Raw genomic sequence first — 19,355 nt, 5'->3', positions numbered from 1 at the left:
ATATCTGGAGCAGTGAAGTAAGACATAACAGCAGAGCACCCTGGATAGAAGTAGAACGGAAGAAAACTAAGGACATACAAGAGATGAGAGAGTGGGAGATTCGAGAAGAATAAGTAAGACAGTCGATAAGGAACACCCACAACTGGCAAACCCCAGGAATCCACAACTACTGGTACAAGAAGCTCACCTGCACACACAGGCACCTAGCAGAGCAGTTCACTCGAATGATAAGGCACCCAGAGACAATCCCAAAGTTTTTCACCGAAGGAGTCACATATCTGAAGCCTAAAGACGAAGATACAAGAACACCCGGCGAAATACAGGCCGATCACCTGCCTCCAAATGATGTACAGGGTCCTGACTAGCTGCATAACCAAGAAGACATCAGACCACTTAGAGAGTCAGAACCTAATGGCTGAACAGCAGAAAGGATGCAAGCGGAAGAGCAAAGGATGCAAGGAGCAAATAACCATAGATGCCGCAGTTATGAAGCAAGCCTACAAGAAGCACCGCAACCTATACATGTCCTACATCGATTATCGCAAGGCCTTCGACTCCGTACCTCATAGCTGGCTAATAGAGACCCTGAAGATCTACAAGGTCAATCCGTTAGTGACAAACTTCCTAGGAGCAACAATGGCAAAATGGAGTACCACCATTAAGGTCAAGAACATCACAACCAGGTCAATCCCCATTAGAAGAGGAATCTTTCAGGGAGATGCTCTGAGCCCACTGTGGTTCTGTCTAGCACTCAACCCGTTATCCACCATGCTTAATGGCAGCAAGTATGGATATAACCTCAAAGAAGGAAGGAAGAACCTGTACACCCTCATCCACCTGATATACATGGATGACATCAAGCTCTACATGGTAACCGTCTATAGCCAGGTGGGAAGGAGCAGCAGTGCGTAGCACGTGCTTCTTGATTAGACCGGGGTTCGAGCCCGTCACCACCAAATACGGAGGATGCGGGAAGGTCAGGGAATGACCACCACATATCCCGAGCAATATGGCCTTAGTTGCTAATGCTCTTAAAACCAAATAACAAACAAACAACAAACATGGCAACCGAGAAGCAACTCCAGCAAGTACTCCGGATCACCGAAGAATTCAGCAAGGACATCAGGATGGAATTTGGTCTAGACAAATGCAAGACGCACACACTGCACCAGGGAAAATTAGTTGGCCGAAACTACCAGCTGCTGACTGGTAAAGAGATCAAAGCTATGAGAAAAGGAGAGACCTACAAATACTAATATGATGCAGGCTCAGCAGTTAGAGCACAAGGAAATCAAGAAGTGCCTGACCGAAAAATATCATCAGAGACTCAGAAGCCTGCTAAAAGCAAAATTGAATGGAGGGAACATAGTTAAAGCGATAAAAACCTATGCAGCCCCAGTCCTAACATACACCTTTGGGGTCATAGATTGGACTAACACCGAGCTAGAAGATATCGTGCGAAAGATAAGGACAGTGATGATCAAGAGCCATCAACACCATCCAAAGTCAGCAGTGGAGAAACTAACAATAGCTCAGAAAGAGGGAGGAAGGAGCCTGATAGAGCAACGGAAAACAACGATAGTTAACCTGAAGGATTACTTCGAGTACAACACAGTCCCACTCCGCCAGGTCATAAGGAAGATAGATAAGTGGTATATCCCACTCAACGTAAGCGAGGAACCCCCACCCACCCAGATGGCACAAGAAACGAAGTTAGAAAGATGGGCAAAGAAGACACTCCATGGCAGACACTACAATGACCTCCATCAAGATCACATTGATAACATTGCTTCCAATGCATGGTTCACAAGTGGAATGCTCTTCCCCGAGACTGGATTCATGCTGGCCATCCAAGACCAGGTAATCAACACTAGAAACTATAGAAAATACATCACAAAGGAGCTCGGAATGTCGGATGACACGTCGTTGTCGACATGTGTCGGATGACACATGTCGATGATGCCACCTGGCTTCAGAAACGATCCAACACATCACTGTGGGGTGTAAGGTGATCACCCAGACTGAGTACACTCATAGACACGACCAGGTAGTCAGAATAATACATCAGAAGCTAGCGAGGAAATACCAATTGACCAAAGAAAGTGTACCCTACTACAAGTACGAACTCCAGGCAGTACTAGAGACCCGAACCCACAAGCTGTATTGGGACCACGCCATAATAACGGATAAGACCATCCCACACAACACTCCGGACATAACCCTTGTGGACAAGATGGAAAAGGCTACCTACCTGATTGACATAGTGGTGCCCAACACTAGCAATGTCCTGAAAACCCATGAGGAAAAAATTAGGAAGTACACGAACCTGAGACATGAGGTCAAGGAGATGTGTCATATGCAAGAAGTATCGATCATCATGTCAACCACTGGTATGGTGCCAAAGACTCTACATAGCAGTCTAGCAGCAATAGGTCTCCCAGAGAACACCTATAAGGAACTTCAGAAAGTGGCAATCCTGAACACCTGTAGGATAGTCAGAGATTTCCTCGACCAACAGTAACACCAGACATTACAACCACCCTGTGTACTTGGTAGCAGTACCCATCACAGAGTGGAATCCCCCAATCAGGGAGAAATAATATAAGAGCAACAATAATAATAATAATAACTTCATGAACCACTGCTTATATTGGAACATGCAGCAGCCTGGAATGCAAGGTGTTGGGAATTTCAAAGCCTGCTGTGAGTCATTATGGAACAAGTAAATACATGGGTTGTGTAAGGCTAACTAAGAGTAAAAACAGGTGCTTGTATGCTTGCATCTACACTAATGCTAAAAGCATAGGAAATAAATTTGATGAATTTGAAGTACAGATTAACTCATCAAATTCAGACATTGTGGAGATATCAGAGACTTGGTGTCATTCAGGTATAAGTGATACAGAATTTGAATATGGAGAGTACAATGTGTACAGAAAGGATAGAAAGGAAAAGTGTAGTTATGTTCTTAGTTAAAAATCTTTTAAATCTAAGGCAGTCAGTTTGGCGTGACATAAGCATTGGGAAAACAAAAATGCAAGTGGGTTGTGTTATAGGGCTAATATCTGTGATAAGTATAACAAACAGCTATACAGATAAATAGAATAGGCTAGTAAATCAGAATGTCTTATAATGAGGGATTTTAACTTTCTAGCTAATGACTGGAACTTGTAGGTTTGTCATTCTCACACTAGCAAGACTTTTGTTGATTTATTGGATAACTGTTTTCTACACCAGCATGTTAGAGAAGCATTAAGAGGAAGCAATATCTTTGATATGATTATTAGCAGCGATTCTTCTTGCATTAAGAACCTGCAAGTGATCACAGCTGAGATCATTTGCAGTGGGATCTACTTAAAGACATAACTACTGTCAAGGGTAATGGGAAGGACTTTTGCTTTTGAAAGGATGACTGCATATTTTAACACTGTCTGAGTGGTCTCAGACAGTTTTAAAATATGCAGTGGGACCATCTGATAATGATGCCAACAGCATATTCTAAATGGGAAGAAATCAGTGAATTAATTGCAGAAGCTACTAGGCTTTTCATACCAACAAAGAATATACAAAAACAAATTCCAGGCTTAGCCCTAAATCGATGTCAGATGAACTGAAGAAACTTATGGCAGAGAAAAATGAATTGGATGCATATAAATTATCAGTTGATAGAGAAGTCTATGGTAGATACAAAGGGTACTAGGAAAGTTTTGCAATATGGCGCAACAATGAATCACAGGAAGCTGCTTGTTGCTGCATGTTGAGACATGTTCATACGTGCATAGTAGCCGCCGTGCCAAGTCGATGGGCTCAGTTATTCATTAGTAGTGAGAGTGTAAAGTGCTTGCGATGGCATCGTGGTCACGAAATGAGATAAGGACAGTTTTGCGGTATAATTTCGTGCGTGGTTTAACCATAGACCAGTGCTTAGAAGAAATGACTCTTGCACTAGATGATGATTGTCCACATCGTACAACGATATTCAGGTGGTATAGAGAATTCCAAAGGGGAAATTTCACTCTGGATTGTGAGAGGCCACGAACGTCAGTTACGGAGGAAAACGTTACTGCTGTGAGGAAAATACTTTACGAAAACAGGCGAGTGACCTACCAACAGATAGAGGATACTTTGGGCCTAAATGCACCAGCAATTCGTTCGATTCTGCAAGATCATTTGCACTTGAAGAAACTTTGTTCTCTCTGGGTGCCGCATCAACTGACTGAAGAGCAGATGACACGCCGTGTGACTTGGTGCCGGGAGATGTTAAAAAAGTTTGATAAGGGACAATCTCGGTATGTGAACAACATCGTGACAGGTGACGAGACTTGGCTGTACTATTACGATCTGCCGACCGAGGCTCAAAACAAAGTTTGGGTCTTTGATGATGACGACACACCCGTAATTGTCAGAAAATCCCGATCTGTAAAGAAGAAAATGATAGCTGTATTTTTCAAATCGAGTGGAATTGTGGAACGTGTCGTTTTGGACACGCAGAAGACAGTCACAGCTAAGTGGTATACTGAACAATGCCTGCCTAAAGTCATTGGATCTATGAAGAACCTGCGGCCAAAGTCAAGAATGGACACCTGGTACCTCCATCACGATAATGCTCCAGCTCACCGCGCCAAAGCCTGCACCGAATATTTGACCACGACAGGACTGAAACTTCTCGAGCACCCTCCCTACAGTCCAGACCTTGCTCCCTGCGACTTTGCACTGTTCCCGCATGTGAAAATGAAGCTAAAAGGGAGGCGGTTTTCCAGTGATGAGGACCTTCTACGGGCTTGGGACAACGAGTGTGCTTTACTCCCTAGTGAAACTTGGCAGAACTGGTTTAAAGATTGGTTTCGGAGGATGGAGAGGTGTATTGAATGTATAGGAAATTACTTTGAAAAAATTAAATAAACAAAGCTGTATTGCAAAACTTTCCTAGTACCCTTTGTATAAATTAGTCTGCAATCAAGTCACAAAAAAGGTTAGGCAGGCTAAAGCAGATTATGAGAAGTCTCTGGAAAAGAAAGTAAAAAAAAAAAGCAGCAAAGACTTCTTTACTTATATCAACAGTAGAAGGAAGGGATCGATCCATTGGTCCATTTGATGCCAATGGTTTAATTTTTGATGATCCTGCTCAAGTTCATTAGATGTACTTATGGACTGGATATGTACAGCAATCACAAAGGGGATCAAAGGGTGACATGAGTAATTACAGACCTGTTAGCTTAACTTGTGTTCTTAAGAAAATAAAGGCGTCTCTGATTAAAGAAGTAATGCAATGTCATCTAGACCAGCAGTACCCAAACTACTGAGGTTTACAGACCCCTTCAAAAATCAAAACAAGTTTGTAGACCCCCTATATATCTGCGTGCATGCGTGTGTGTGTGTGTGAACACTGTGTTCTTTGAATTAAAAATTCAAAGTTTTATGTGTGAAACAACTCAACTTTATTCTTATTTTTATACAGCTGTCTATAGTAATAACTTTATTTATCATCAATTTGCTATACATAAAATGAATAATTTGAAAAATGTATACAATTAGTATATAATATATATATATACTAATCATATCGAAAATAAGTAATGTTCTATAATGAAATTTGTTTTGATTCTATCAGTATATTTTTAAAGAAAATAAACATATATTACCCAGTCCACAGACTGGGGGTCCCCAGTCTGTGGACCCCCAGTTTTGGAAACACTGATCTAGGCAATCATGCACTTATACTGCAGTCACAGCATGGATTTGTTAAAGGGCAATATTGTCTGAACAATATGATTGAATATTATGATGCATTAACAAAGAAACTGGATGCAAAAAATTTTAATATCATATACTTGGATTTCAGGAAAACGTTTGATACCGTTACACATAAAAGAGTGCTATGCAGATTGGATCAGTGTGGCATTAAAGAAAAGCCACACTGCTCTGGATAATGGGACGGTTGAGTGGGAGAAGACAGAGTGGATATTAATGGACACTGCTCTTCATAGCTAATGTTATTAGTGAAGGCCTCCTCGGTTCACTGCCTGGGGGAGTTCTATCTTTATCAATTATATTGATGAAGGTATATCAGGCTTAATATTTAAGTTAACAGAATATATAGAAAGGTTAGCAGGGTTGTTAATGACAGTAATCAGGGTAAGTTGCTGTAACAGGCAGATGGGCTGAGAAATGTCAGTTGAAGTTTAACATTGACAAATGCAAAGTATTGTATGTGGGTAGCAGTAATTCTAGATTAATTTAACAACTGTGTGGTACTACACTCAGGGTAGTAGAAAAATGAAAGACCTGGGAGTAATTGTTCAGTCAGATACAAAGGTCTCTGACTGAATGGTTTTGTCTATGATATGCAGGGACTTTGCTAGCAGGAACAAGGAAGTGATTATCCCTTTGTATAAGGTAGTGGTCAGGACCCATCTTGAGTACTGCATACAGGTCTGGAGGCCTCATTTTAGGAAGGGTATAGAGTTGCTAGAATGAGTGGAGAGAAGGGCAGCAAGATTGGTGAGGGGAACAAAGGGATGCTCTTACCAAGAAAGGCTTAAATTCTGCAAATTGCAGCATCTGGAGACTAAGTACCTGTAACGTGACCTGATTGCGGTGTATAAGGCCTTGTGTGGTTTGAGCAGGCTCTGTGCTGATGGGATTCTTCCTCTTGCTCATATTATAAACCTGAGGGGCATAAACTTAAATTGAGGAAAGACCACCTGGGCCTCCAGGAGATGTAAGTTTCTCAGTTTACTATAATTTTAATGTTTTATAATTGAAGGAATAAAATTAAATTTGATAAAATAGGTTATTTTATAAAAAACAGTACCATTTGTTTTTTTTTTGTTACTTAACCCTTTTATTTTAAAATGATGCTTAACAATTAATTTTACATGTTTCAAAATTTTTTTTAAGTTATCAAGATAAATATTTCTTTAAATTTTTTTTTTTGAATTATTTTTAACATTTTGTGTGGCTTCTTCAAGTAATGACTTCAAAAAGAAATCTTTTCATTATGCGCTGTGAATTCATTGGATACTTCAAAAGATGCTTCAAATAAAAGGAGATTAAAATATACTTTATTGCACCATTAAAAATTTTCATTCTCAGTTGTGCTGAAATCTGCCTTTAGCCAGCCGGTAGTTTATTGCTGGTACAAACTTCCATCTGTCGTTGTGGAAGTTGATAGCTTAAATGAATTCAAGGAAGAAGTGGACAAAGTTTTGGAGCGAATGGATGGGTAAAATGGAAAGCGTATTTTTATTTTTTTTTTGTTTGGCTGATTCTGTATAAGCTTGCTTTCTTACACCATATGTCTCTACTAATCCTAATGCTAAATCCATACTGAATAATACCTTGTGAATCAAAAAGTATGATAAGCATGACCTTCACATTTGATCAAGATTGCCTTGCTTTTTGAGCCTTGGAGAAGACATAGTATTCGGTTGAGAGGATTTGGCTTTTGTTTATTGGTTGTAGCCATACTCCACTGATTTTTTACCAGTGATGCTGGAAGAAACAATGTATGGTTTAGCAGTACAGCAGCACATTGACAAAGATCCTGATGGGCAAGAACTTGCTGCTTTCTCTAACCATCAGTGAGGATGTAAGGCACAAACTTGGCCAAAATGTTTTTTTTTTTTTTTTTTTTGGTAGTTGTTGGCGCATCAGCTTCTGTGGCCATAATGCACCTCCCAAGGTTTTTGCAGTACTTTGATCCAAGCCCGAGGCAGGATTCGAACCCGCGACCTTTGGGTTGCTAGGCAGGTACTTTACCCACCCGGCTAGCATGGTCGGCTTGGCCAAAATATGTCGCATTCTCAGATCTTGTGTCAAAATCAATGGACTTGTTCAATAAGAAGTACCAATTTCACTTGTGGATAGTTAAATGTTAGTCCTTGATCACATTACAAATATAAGCAGTTGAATCGTTGGTTTTTGAAATTGAAGAGTTGTAGCCAGAGTCGGGGGTAATCTTTGATCGACAAAGTGACCCTCTTTAAGCTTTTGCACGTCATTTTGTTATTCAAAACTTTTCAGTGCAAACCACTGAGAAGTTTTGAATGACACATAAAACCATGTCCGAAAGCGGTTTTTATCATTTCATGAATTTCTGTTGCACTTTCATTAATTTGGGGGGGGGGGAAATGTTGCAAATTCACTGCTGAGTAAAATCATTAATTTTAAAATGTGATGAAACATAAAATACCTTCTGTTCAGTGCTTGCTAATTCAGACTGACTGTTGATAAATTGATGATTCATTCATTACTATGTCAGGATTATTCACTGAACATATTGGGACAAGTTGAAACTATTATGCCAGAATTTCAAGATACAAAGTAAATTCATGAAAACACCTTGTATGCTAATGGCCAGCTGTGGATTCACAGCTGGCCATTAGCATACAAGGCCACATCTGTTTTAGTATATTTATTAGAAATTAAAACAAACTTATTTTCTATTCTAGATTCTAGTAAAATAAAAAGTGCCTATGCATACAATGTCAAATTGATAAACTCAGTTTTACAAAATTTCATAGAACTGAAATTGCTTAATACTATTTACCATGTTTTTAAACTTTTTTTTTTTTTTCAGTTTTTTTTTTTGTTTTTCACCAAAGTCTGACTGGATGATGAAATCAAGATAGCCTAATTTAGTGAGTTTTACAAAATTGTTTAAATAATATAACTTCTTAAGCAGTATTCAACTTAATTCATGTTTTAATAATGAATTAAGTGTTGAGTTAATGGAGGAAAGGTCAGAAGCAGAATGCCTTTTAAAATTTTTCTAAAGTGGGATGCCCAACTCTTTTTTTAAATCGTTAACTAGAAAAAATGAGGTACTATGTGGATATTTACTTTTTATGTAATATGGCAAGACTGACTGTTTTTAACACATTCATTGTAATTTTTTTTTTTTTTTTTAAACTCTTAGGGTGACCCTGGAGAACCTGGCACACCAGGGAGATTAGGTGAAAGAGTAAGTACTTCATATTTCTTTTTGTGAAACTACTCTAAAAATTTTAACTTTGCTATGCAGTTAAATACAATTTCAACATACAGTAACATCTCACGATGAATTTTAAGTTTTTAAATCAATATCAGCTGATCACCAATAATCATTATACAATGGTAAATAAATTGCAAGTGTTACATAGAGGCACCTAAAAATAAATTAATCTTGGTGATATACAGTATTACTGTTCTGTCTGCTGTTTGGTTTATCTTGAATGATTGAAGAATATATGTTAACCTTATTGTTGGATGAACATTGTGAAGGCTATTTAATCAAATAACTCTAACTCTTAAAAAATTTACTGAAATTACTCTAATTACAGTAATTACTGAAAATACTCTAACTCTTAAAAAAAAAACAAAAAAACAAGAGTTCACATTACGTTTACCATTTGTTATGAAAATAATTCTTCTGCCCTGAAATGTTTTGAGGTCTTTAGAAGAGAGACAGATTTATATTCATTATGGTTGTTGAGTGCTTTCTGTATACCTTGAAATGGGCATAATTTGTAGTGGCATACTATTTTGTTAATATATGCTAGATTAACATAATAAATTACTATTTTAAATTGTGTAACTATAGAAAGAATATAAAAATTTATTTTTAAACTTTTGTCTTTTAGGGACAGCCAGGAGAACCTGGAACACATGGAATACCTGGATTGCCAGGACCACCTGGGCCTCCAGGAGATGTAAGTTTCTCAGTTTACTATAATTTTAATGTTTTATAATTGAAGGAATAAAATTAAATTTGATAAAATAGGTTATTTTATAAAAAACAGTACCATTTGTTTTTTTTTTGTTACTTAACCCTTTTATTTTAAAATGATGCTTAACAATTAATTTTACATGTTTCAAAATTTTTTTTAAGTTATCAAGATAAATATTTCTTTAAATTTTTTTTTTTGAATTATTTTTAACATTTTGTGTGGCTTCTTCAAGTAATGACTTCAAAAAGAAATCTTTTCATTATGCGCTGTGAATTCATTGGATACTTCAAAAGATGCTTCAAATAAAAGGAGATTAAAATATACTTTATTGCACCATTAAAAATTTTCATTCTCAGCTTCTGGAAAAGTAGCATTTACTTTTATTTTCTATAGCAGCATGTTTGGAAGGCAACTAGATGGAGTAATAACTCTTGATCTGATTATCAGTAGTGATTCTTTGTGTATTAAGAATCTGCAGATAAAGGAACCACTGGGTGGCAGTGATCACAGTGTGCTGAAGTGGGATTTACTCAAAGAGGTAACTACCATCAGGGGTAAAGGGAAGGGTTTTTGCTTTCGAAAAGGTGACTAGGGTGGTCTGAGACAGTATTTAAATTCTATACGGTGGGGCCAACTGATGATGTTATCAACAGCAAATTCAAAATGGGAAGCATTCAAAGAATTAATCTTGGAAGCTACGAGGCTTTTCATACCAACTATGAAGTATTGTTCAAGATTTAGGCCTAAATGAATGTCAGATGAACTAATTAGACATGTGGCAGAGAAGAAAAATGTATGGGATACATATAAATTAACAGGTGACACAGAAGCCTGTGATAGATATAAGCTGATCTGTAACCAAGTCACACAGAAGGTTAAGCAGGCAAAGAGAGATTACAAGAAATCTTTGGCAAACGTGCAAAGAAAAACAGCAAATAGTTCTTTACTTATGAAACTCTAGAAGGAAGGGGATGAAACAGATTGAGGTGGATGGAATCTATCCAGTTATATTAAAGGAGGCAGCAAATGAAGTAAGTAAACTCTTAGCCATAATTATGACAGCTTTCTTAGACTCAGGGGAGGTACCCATGGACTGGAGATGTGGAAATGTGACCCCCAATCCACAAAGGAGGATCAAAAGGAGACACAGGTAATTACAGACCTGTTAGTTTAACTTCTGTTCCAGAGAAGTTAATGGAATCACTGGTTAAAGAAACCTTGCAGGATCATCTAGACAAGACTTCAGTTATAGCTCGGATACAGCATTGGTTTGTTAAGGGAAGTCTTGTCTGACCAATTTGATTGGATACTATGATCTAGTCACAAAGGAACTGGATGCAAAGAATAATTTTGAAATCATATATTTGGATCTTAGAAAGGCTTTTGATACTGTTGCACATGGAAGACTGCTGCACAAATTGGAGCAGTGTGGCATTGGAGGCAAATTGCTGCTATGGATAAAGGGATGATTGAGTGGGAGAAGACAGAGAGTGGTAATCAATGGACACTGCTCTTCGTGGACTAATTTTATTAGTGGAGTCCCCCAGGGTTCAGTGTTGGATCCATTGTTGTTTTCTGTATTCATTAATGATATTGATGATGGTATATCAGGCTTAATGTCCAAGTTTGCAGACTATACGAAGGTTGGCAGGGTTGTTAATGACACTAATTACATTACGCTGCTGCAACAGGATCTAGAAAAGTTGAGCAGATGGGCTGAAAGGTGGAAACTGAAGTTTAACATTGACAAATGTAAAGTACTGCATATGGGAAGCAGTAACCCCAGAGTAACAAATCAACTATGTGGTACTACACTGACAGTGGTAGAGAGTGAAAAGGACCTGGGAGTAATCGTGCAGGCAGATGTGAAGTTTTCTGAGCAGTGCAGATGGTCTGCAAGAGTAGCTCATGGTGTATTGTCAGTGATATACAGGAATTTTTCTAGCAGGGATAAGGAGATGGTTATGCCCTTGTATAAGGCAATGGTCAGGCCACATCTTGAGTACTGTATACAAGTCTGGAGACCACATTTTAAGAAGGACTTAGAGCTGTTGGAATGAGTACAGAGAAGGGCAAGAAGCTTATTGAATGGAACAAAGGGTTGCTCATATGAAGAAAGGCTTAAATTTTGAAAATTACAGTGTCTGGAGACTAGGTACCTACAAGATGATCTGATTGATGTGTATAAAGCCTTGAATGGTTTGAGCATGCTCAATGCTGATGGGATTCTTCCTCTTGCTCAGAATAATCACCTGAGAGGGCATAAATTCAAATTGAGGAAATGTAGGATAAATGTGCAGATGTTTGCCTTTAGCCAGCGGATGGTTGATTGCTAGAACAAACTTACATCTGTCATCGTAGAATTTGACAGCTTAAACAGATGCAAGGCAGAACTAAACAAACATTTGGAATGAGTGGAACGGATGAAATGGGAAGGGTGTGTTTTTTTTTTTTTTTTTTGGCTGATGCTATATAAGCTTGCTTTCTTGCATCATGTGCCCTTGCTAATGTTAATACTCCAGGTGCCTTTCTTATGTTTAATTTCAACAGTTTCTCCTCCACTTTTCTGTCAGTTATTACAAAATCATTAAGCTCCTTGTTAGAGGTTAATAAGCTTCTGTCCTCCACTTCCCTACAGAATTCCTCATGTGTGAACATAGATGCAAAATAATCATTCAGTTTGTCAGCTACCTGAGTAGGATCATCAACAGTCGAACCATTGATATTAAGTGGACCAATCTGATACATCCCCTTCCTTCTAGAGTTTATATAAGTAAAGAAGTCCATGCTGTTTTTCTTAGGATCCTTTGTCAAAGATTTCTCATAATCTGCCTTCAATTGCCTAACCTCCTTTGTGACTTGATTACAGACTAGCTTATATCTACCATAGGCTTTTGTGTCGCCTGATAATTTATATGCCTTCCATGCATTTTTCTTCTCTGCCACAAGTCTCATTAGTTTACCATACATCCGTTTAGGCCTAAGCCTTGAACAGTATTTCTTAATCGGTGTGAAAAGCCTAGTAGCTTCCACAATTTGTTCCTTGAATGCTTCCCATTTAGAATTTGCTGTTGGTAACATCATCAGTTGGTCCCACTGTATAGAATTTAAAAGCTGTTCGAGATCACTGTAGTCACCTTTATGAAAGCAAAAACCCTTCTCTTTACTCCGGATGGTAGTAATATCTTTAAGTAAATCCCACATCAGTATATTGTGATCACTGCCACCCAGTGGTTCCTTTATCTGCAAATTCTTAATGCACAAATATTCACTGCTGATAACCAGATCAAGAGTATTACTCTCTCTGATTGCCTATTGAACCTGCTGCTGCAGAAAACAGTTATCCAATAAATCCATAAAAGTCTTTCTAGTGTGCGAGTGACCAGCCACAAGTTCTACTCAATATCTGAGAAGTTAAAATTTCCCATTATTAGACATTTTGATTTACTGTCCCACTCTATTTCTCTGTACAATTGACTGGTTGTGGGCACATGTTTGGACTGCTTTGGAAGAAAGAGCAGGAATTATGCAAGCCAATTCAGAAGAATAGTGCCAATGGAAGTATCTATGAAAGGCATTCAACAGAAACAGAATGTTTAAGAAATAACTGTTCTGTTTCTGCTGAATGCCTTTTCTATAGATCTAAGTCTCTCCACTCTTTCAGAAAAGAGTGGAGAGACTTTGTTAGAGATGAGTCATTAATTAACCTAACTGCCATATTTTGAATGGAATCTAGAAATATGGCAGAGGTTGGATTATTGTTGCTAGATTTGGGAACAATATTTGGCTGAGGTAAAGAAAGCCTGCAAAAAAGAAGCATGCAAAAGTTCGATGAAATTTACTGGTAAAAGTACATTGCTGTAACGCATTTGTATCATTGCTCGCTCGGTAAACAGATGGTGGGTGTTATTGGTCTGGAGTAGAAGTTGAATCCCATGGGAGCTTGAAATCCTCCCAAAGTGGAGGGGGGGGTAACCTGACCTTTTTTCTTTAGAATCACTAATTGGATTAACTAATTGAATTATCAACAGAGTCATATTGGAAGTGCTGGCATTGTAAAAAATGTTCGTAACATAGTTTCACTGGTAAACATTTTCAAAGTGTGCTTCTCATGTGGGCTTCCTTTGCCTTTTTTTTTTTTTTTTTTTTTTCTTAAACAATTTATCCACTAGTCCACCAGTGATTCGATTCTAAAGAAAAAAGGTCAGGTTACCCCCTCCACTTCAGGAGGGTTTCAATCTCCCATGGGATTCAATTTCTACTCCTGAACGACCGATAACACCCACTGTATGTTTACCGAGCGAGTAACGATACATACTGTGATTTTAGTGTTTTGCACCAACCTTGCGTAGAAGTAGAAATAAAAACACCAGGGAAACTAAACTTTTGATAACTGTATTTATAATAAATCAAATACCCGCATCTACAATAAATTTAACTTTAAAATAAACTCTACATATAAATTATTAAAATCTGCTACATTACAATCAATACAATGCATAAAATATAGATTAAAACGATAAAAACCCGTAGCTTTCAAAGGCTCAGCCTTCTTCTTCAGCGGTAAATCCTGCTATGCAGTACAACTTTAAATATCAGCAGGCTAACGGTACTCCTCACGTGTTTCCATTCTCGTGTGCTTCGTTCTCTCGCGTTGTGGAACTGGAAGTGGCTCGAGTGGAAGCCACACGGAATCGTTCATCCCTTTTGAGGATAGTGGTCTCAAAGATGGGATGAATCCGCGTACCTCTATCCCTATTTATGTTAATGGTAGAACAAATCCGCAAACTCTCGAGCCACTTACGGTCCCAGAACTTATGCGCCCGATCGGTGATGATAGCATCGCCCGGAGAGATCTGGTGTTGTTTCTCCCAAAAATGCTCGGCCACGGCGGACTTGCCATATTCCGCATTTCTTATTGCCTTAGTGTGTTCCCCCAGACGATCTTTAAGACGGCGTTTCGTTTCCCCTACATAACACTCCCCACAATCCGGGCATCTAATGCTATATACGACCCCACTAGTGTTCTCTTTTTCAATGGGGTCTTTAACCTGAGACACGATTGTGCGCAGCCTCCGTCCTGGAAGCTGCACACACCGCGTCTGGTACTTTCTCAGTATTCTAGCTATATGATCAGTCAAACCCGGATAGTAGGGAATGTATGCAGTGGCTATCGGTGTAAATGGCTCGCCTCTCCTCTGATTTCCTTTAACATATTTCTCTATAATCCTCCGGGGGTAACCACATTTTGCAAGATCCGTCGCGACCCGTTCATACTCTAATTTTCTATCATCGGAGGCACTGCAATGTGATTTTGCTCTCTCAACTAAAGCTCTTACCACACTGTTCCTATGATGGTTGGATTGGGCTGAGCTGTAATGCGAATACTGCCCTTTACACATGGGCTTCCTATATACCCTAGTCCTCAGCTGTCGACCTTCTCTACAGACCAACACATCTAGGAACGGCAAAACTCCTCCTTCTTCCACCTCCGATGTAAATTGTATGAATGGGGAGAAGCCATTTAAGCTGTTCAGCACTTGATCCTCACTCCCCTTTTGAATGATTGAAAACGTATCATCCACATACCTTTTCCAGGGGCGCATAGGGAGAACACTAGCATTAAAAATTCTGGACTCGAGCTCCTCCATAGCTAAATTAGCTATAATTGCGCTGATGGGGGAGCCCATGGCTGCACCATTAACCTGTTTATACATAGTATTACCAAACACCATAGTGGTACTTGAGAGGCATAAATTTATGCCTCTCAAGTGGTACTTTGGTATTTATGCCTCTCAAGTGGTACTTGAGAGGCATAAATTTATGCCTCTCAAGTACCACTATGGTGTTTGGTAATACTATGTATAAACAGGTTAATGGTGCAGCCATGGGCTCCCCCATCAGCGCAATTATAGCTAATTTAGCTATGGAGGAGCTCGAGTCCAGAATTTTTAATGCTAGTGTTCTCCCTATGCGCCCCTGGAAAAGGTATGTGGATGATACGTTTTCAATCATTCAAAAGGGGAGTGAGGATCAAGTGCTGAACAGCTTAAATGGCTTCTCCCCATTCATACAATTTACATCGGAGGTGGAAGAAGGAGGAGTTTTGCCGTTCCTAGATGTGTTGGTCTGTAGAGAAGGTCGACAGCTGAGGACTAGGGTATATAGGAAGCCCATGTGTAAAGGGCAGTATTCGCATTACAGCTCAGCCCAATCCAACCATCATAGGAACAGTGTGGTAAGAGCTTTAGTTGAGAGAGCAAAATCACATTGCAGTGCCTCCGATGATAGAAAATTAGAGTATGAACGGGTCGCGACGGATCTTGCAAAATGTGGTTACCCCCGGAGGATTATAGAGAAATATGTTAAAGGAAATCAGAGGAGAGGCGAGCCATTTACACCGATAGCCACTGCATACATTCCCTACTATCCGGGTTTGACTGATCATATAGCTAGAATACTGAGAAAGTACCAGACGCGGTGTGTGCAGCTTCCAGGACGGAGGCTGCGCACAATCGTGTCTCAGGTTAAAGACCCCATTGAAAAAGAGAACACTAGTGGGGTCGTATATAGCATTAGATGCCCGGATTGTGGGGAGTGTTATGTAGGGGAAACGAAACGCCGTCTTAAAGATCGTCTGGGGGAACACACTAAGGCAATAAGAAATGCGGAATATGGCAAGTCCGCCGTGGCCGAGCATTTTTGGGAGAAACAACACCAGATCTCTCCGGGCGATGCTATCATCACCGATCGGGCGCATAAGTTCTGGGACCGTAAGTGGCTCGAGAGTTTGCAGATTTGTTCTACCATTAACATAAATAGGGATAGAGGTACGCGGATTCATCCCATCTTTGAGACCACTATCCTCAAAAGGGATGAACGATTCCGTGTGGCTTCCACTCGAGCCACTTCCAGTTCCACAACGCGAGAGAACGAAGCACACGAGAATGGAAACACGTGAGGAGTACCGTTAGCCTGCTGATATTTAAAGTTGTACTGCATAGCAGGATTTACCGCTGAAGAAGAAGGCTGAGCCTTTGAAAGCTACGGGTTTTTATCGTTTTAATCTATATTTTATGCATTGTATTGATTGTAATGTAGCAGATTTTAATAATTTATATGTAGAGTTTATTTTAAAGTTAAATTTATTGTAGATGCGGGTATTTGATTTATTATAAATACAGTTATCAAAAGTTTAGTTTCCCTGGTGTTTTTATTTCTACTTCTACGCAAGGTTGGTGCAAAACACTAAAATCACAGTATGGATATACCCAACCTCAGAGGCCTGTTTGAAGAACGATACAAATTCTGTTACAGCAAAGTACTTTTACCTGTAATTTTCATCGAACTTTTGTGTGCTTCTCGTGCAGGCTTTCTTTACCTTCGCCCAATATTTCATGATAGGATGGATTTGCGATTTGTACAGAATCAACAACTGTTTGGAAGAAAAGTAATGCTGAGAGTGAAAGAGAAAACCCCTTTTTTTAGATGCAAAGGAAGGAATATTTGTAATGTGCTTATGCCAAGAGAGATCAGTGTAATCTCCGATAGAGATATATAACCTTGTCTAGAAATCACAGTGTCATCGAAGCTAAGCATAGGAGGAGAAGAATCCTTTTTGTGAGATATAAGACAGGACTGAGTTTTAGAAGGATTGAAATTAACTAAGTTGTCTTTGCCCAGCTGGAGGTCATTATTTAAGGAATTGCAAGTGGATGTTTGAGATGTTGAAGCTATTTATGCAGGGCAACGTTTCTCAAACTGGAAGGTGGAATGCAATATGCCGTAATTGGCTAAACTATGGATAGGATTTCTTGTCAATGGAAGAAGGTCATTAATGTACAAGAGGATAAGTGTGGGAGAATGAAATGAACTTTGGGGAACATGAGCATTAGTGGAGAAGTTAGAAGACAGCATTATCATTAGTAGAGGCATACGAAACAAGAAAGCAAGCTTATGCAGCATCAGCCAAAAAAAAAAAACCCTCCCATTTCATCCCTCCATTCGTTCCAAATGCCTGTCCAGCTCAGCCTTAAATTTATTTAGGCTATTAGCTTCCACAACAAAAAATGGAAGCTTGTTCCACCAATCAACTATCCGCTGGCTAAAGACAAATTTCTGCACATCTATTCCACAACTATCTTTCCTCAATTTGAAACTGTGCTCCCTCAGGTTCTTAGTCTGAGCAAGATGAAGAATCCCATCAGCATTCAGCTTGCTCAACCCATTCAAGGCCTTATACACCTCAATTAGATCGCCTCACAGGTCTCTACTCTCCAGGCACTGCAATTTGCAGAACTTAAGCCTTTCTTGGTAAGAGCACCCTTTGTTTCCCCTCACCAATCTTGTTGCCCTTCTTTGTACTCGTTCTAGCAACTCTACATCCTTCCTAAAATGAGGCCTCCAGACCTGTACGCAGTACTTTAGGTGTGGCCTGACCATTGCCTTGTATAACAGGATTATCACCTCCCTGTCCCTGCTAGCAAATTCCTATATATCATTGACAAGACTCCATGACCTGCCCTGGCAGCCCGTCTGCACTGTTCAGTGAACTTCATATTTGGCTGCACAATTACTCCCAGGTCTTTTTCACTTTCCACTTCCCTGAGTGTAGTACCACATAGTTGGTATGTTTCTCTTCGGTTATTGCTACCCATATGCAGTACTTTGCATTTGTCAATGTTAAACTCCAGTTGCCACTTCTCAGCCCATTTTTCCATCTTATATAGATCCAGTTGGAGTAGCATACTGTCATTAACAACCCTGCCAACATTTGTATCATCTGCAAACTTGGACATTAAACCTGATATATACCTTCATCAATATCATTGATAAATATACAAAACAACAATGGGCCCAACACCAAATCCTGGGGAATTCCACTAATAACATTTGTCCACCAAGAGCAGTGTCCATTGATTACCACTCTCTGTTGTCTTCCACTCAACCATCCCTTTATCCATTGTAACAGCTTACCCTTGATGCCATACCTCTCCAATTTGTACAGCAGTCTTCCATGTACAACAATATCAAAAGCTTTCCTGAAATCCAAGTATATGATATCAAAATTATTTTTTGGTTTCAGTTCCTTTGTGACCACATCATAGTATCCAGTCAAATTGGTCAGACAAGACCTCCTTTTGACAAACCCATGCTGTGTCTTAACTATTACTGCAGTCTTGTCTAGATGATCCTGCAATGCTTCTTTAAGCAGTGATTCTATTATTTTCCCCAGAACACAAGTTAAACTAACAGGTCTGTATTTACTTGTGTCACCTTAGAACCTCCTTTGTGAATTGGTGATACATTTGCACACCTCCAGTCCATGAGGACCTCCTCTGAGTCCAAGGAAGCTCTCATAATTATGGCTAAGGGTTTTCTTACTTCCTTTAATATAACTGGATGGATCCCATCCACCCCAGGTGCCTTCCTTATGTTTAACTTCAACAATTTCTTCTCCACTTTGCTCTCAGTTATTACAAAATCACTTAGCTCCCTGTTAGTGTTTGATAAACTGTTGGCACTCCCCTCATTGAATAACTCCTCATGTGTGAATGTAGATGCAAAATACTCATTCAGTTTATCAGCTACCTGAGCATGATCATCAATAGTCAACCCATCTTGGTTTATATTTTCACAACAACA

At 39.3% G+C, this 19,355-nt stretch overlaps 1 protein-coding gene across 1 annotated transcript in view; it reads left to right on the top strand.

The window, feature by feature from the left end:
• The window catches only part of LOC150090808 (uncharacterized), a 791,939-nt gene that overhangs the window by 103,517 nt on the left and 669,067 nt on the right, over window positions 1–19,355 (top strand). Inside the window, exons 5-6 of the mRNA XM_090372970.1 lie at window positions 8,921–8,965; window positions 9,624–9,692. Of these exons, the coding sequence (XP_090229096.1) occupies window positions 8,921–8,965; window positions 9,624–9,692 (114 nt within the window). The remainder of the gene's footprint in view (window positions 1–8,920; window positions 8,966–9,623; window positions 9,693–19,355) is intronic.

This window comes from Mastigoproctus giganteus, chromosome 1, assembly GCF_048544385.1.
Source record: "Mastigoproctus giganteus isolate SK-2022 chromosome 1, ASM4854438v1, whole genome shotgun sequence".
Lineage (NCBI taxonomy): Eukaryota > Metazoa > Arthropoda > Arachnida > Uropygi > Thelyphonidae > Mastigoproctus > Mastigoproctus giganteus.
The sequence above is the reverse complement of the archived record's forward strand: the minus strand, read 5'-3'. Positions and strand labels throughout refer to the sequence as shown.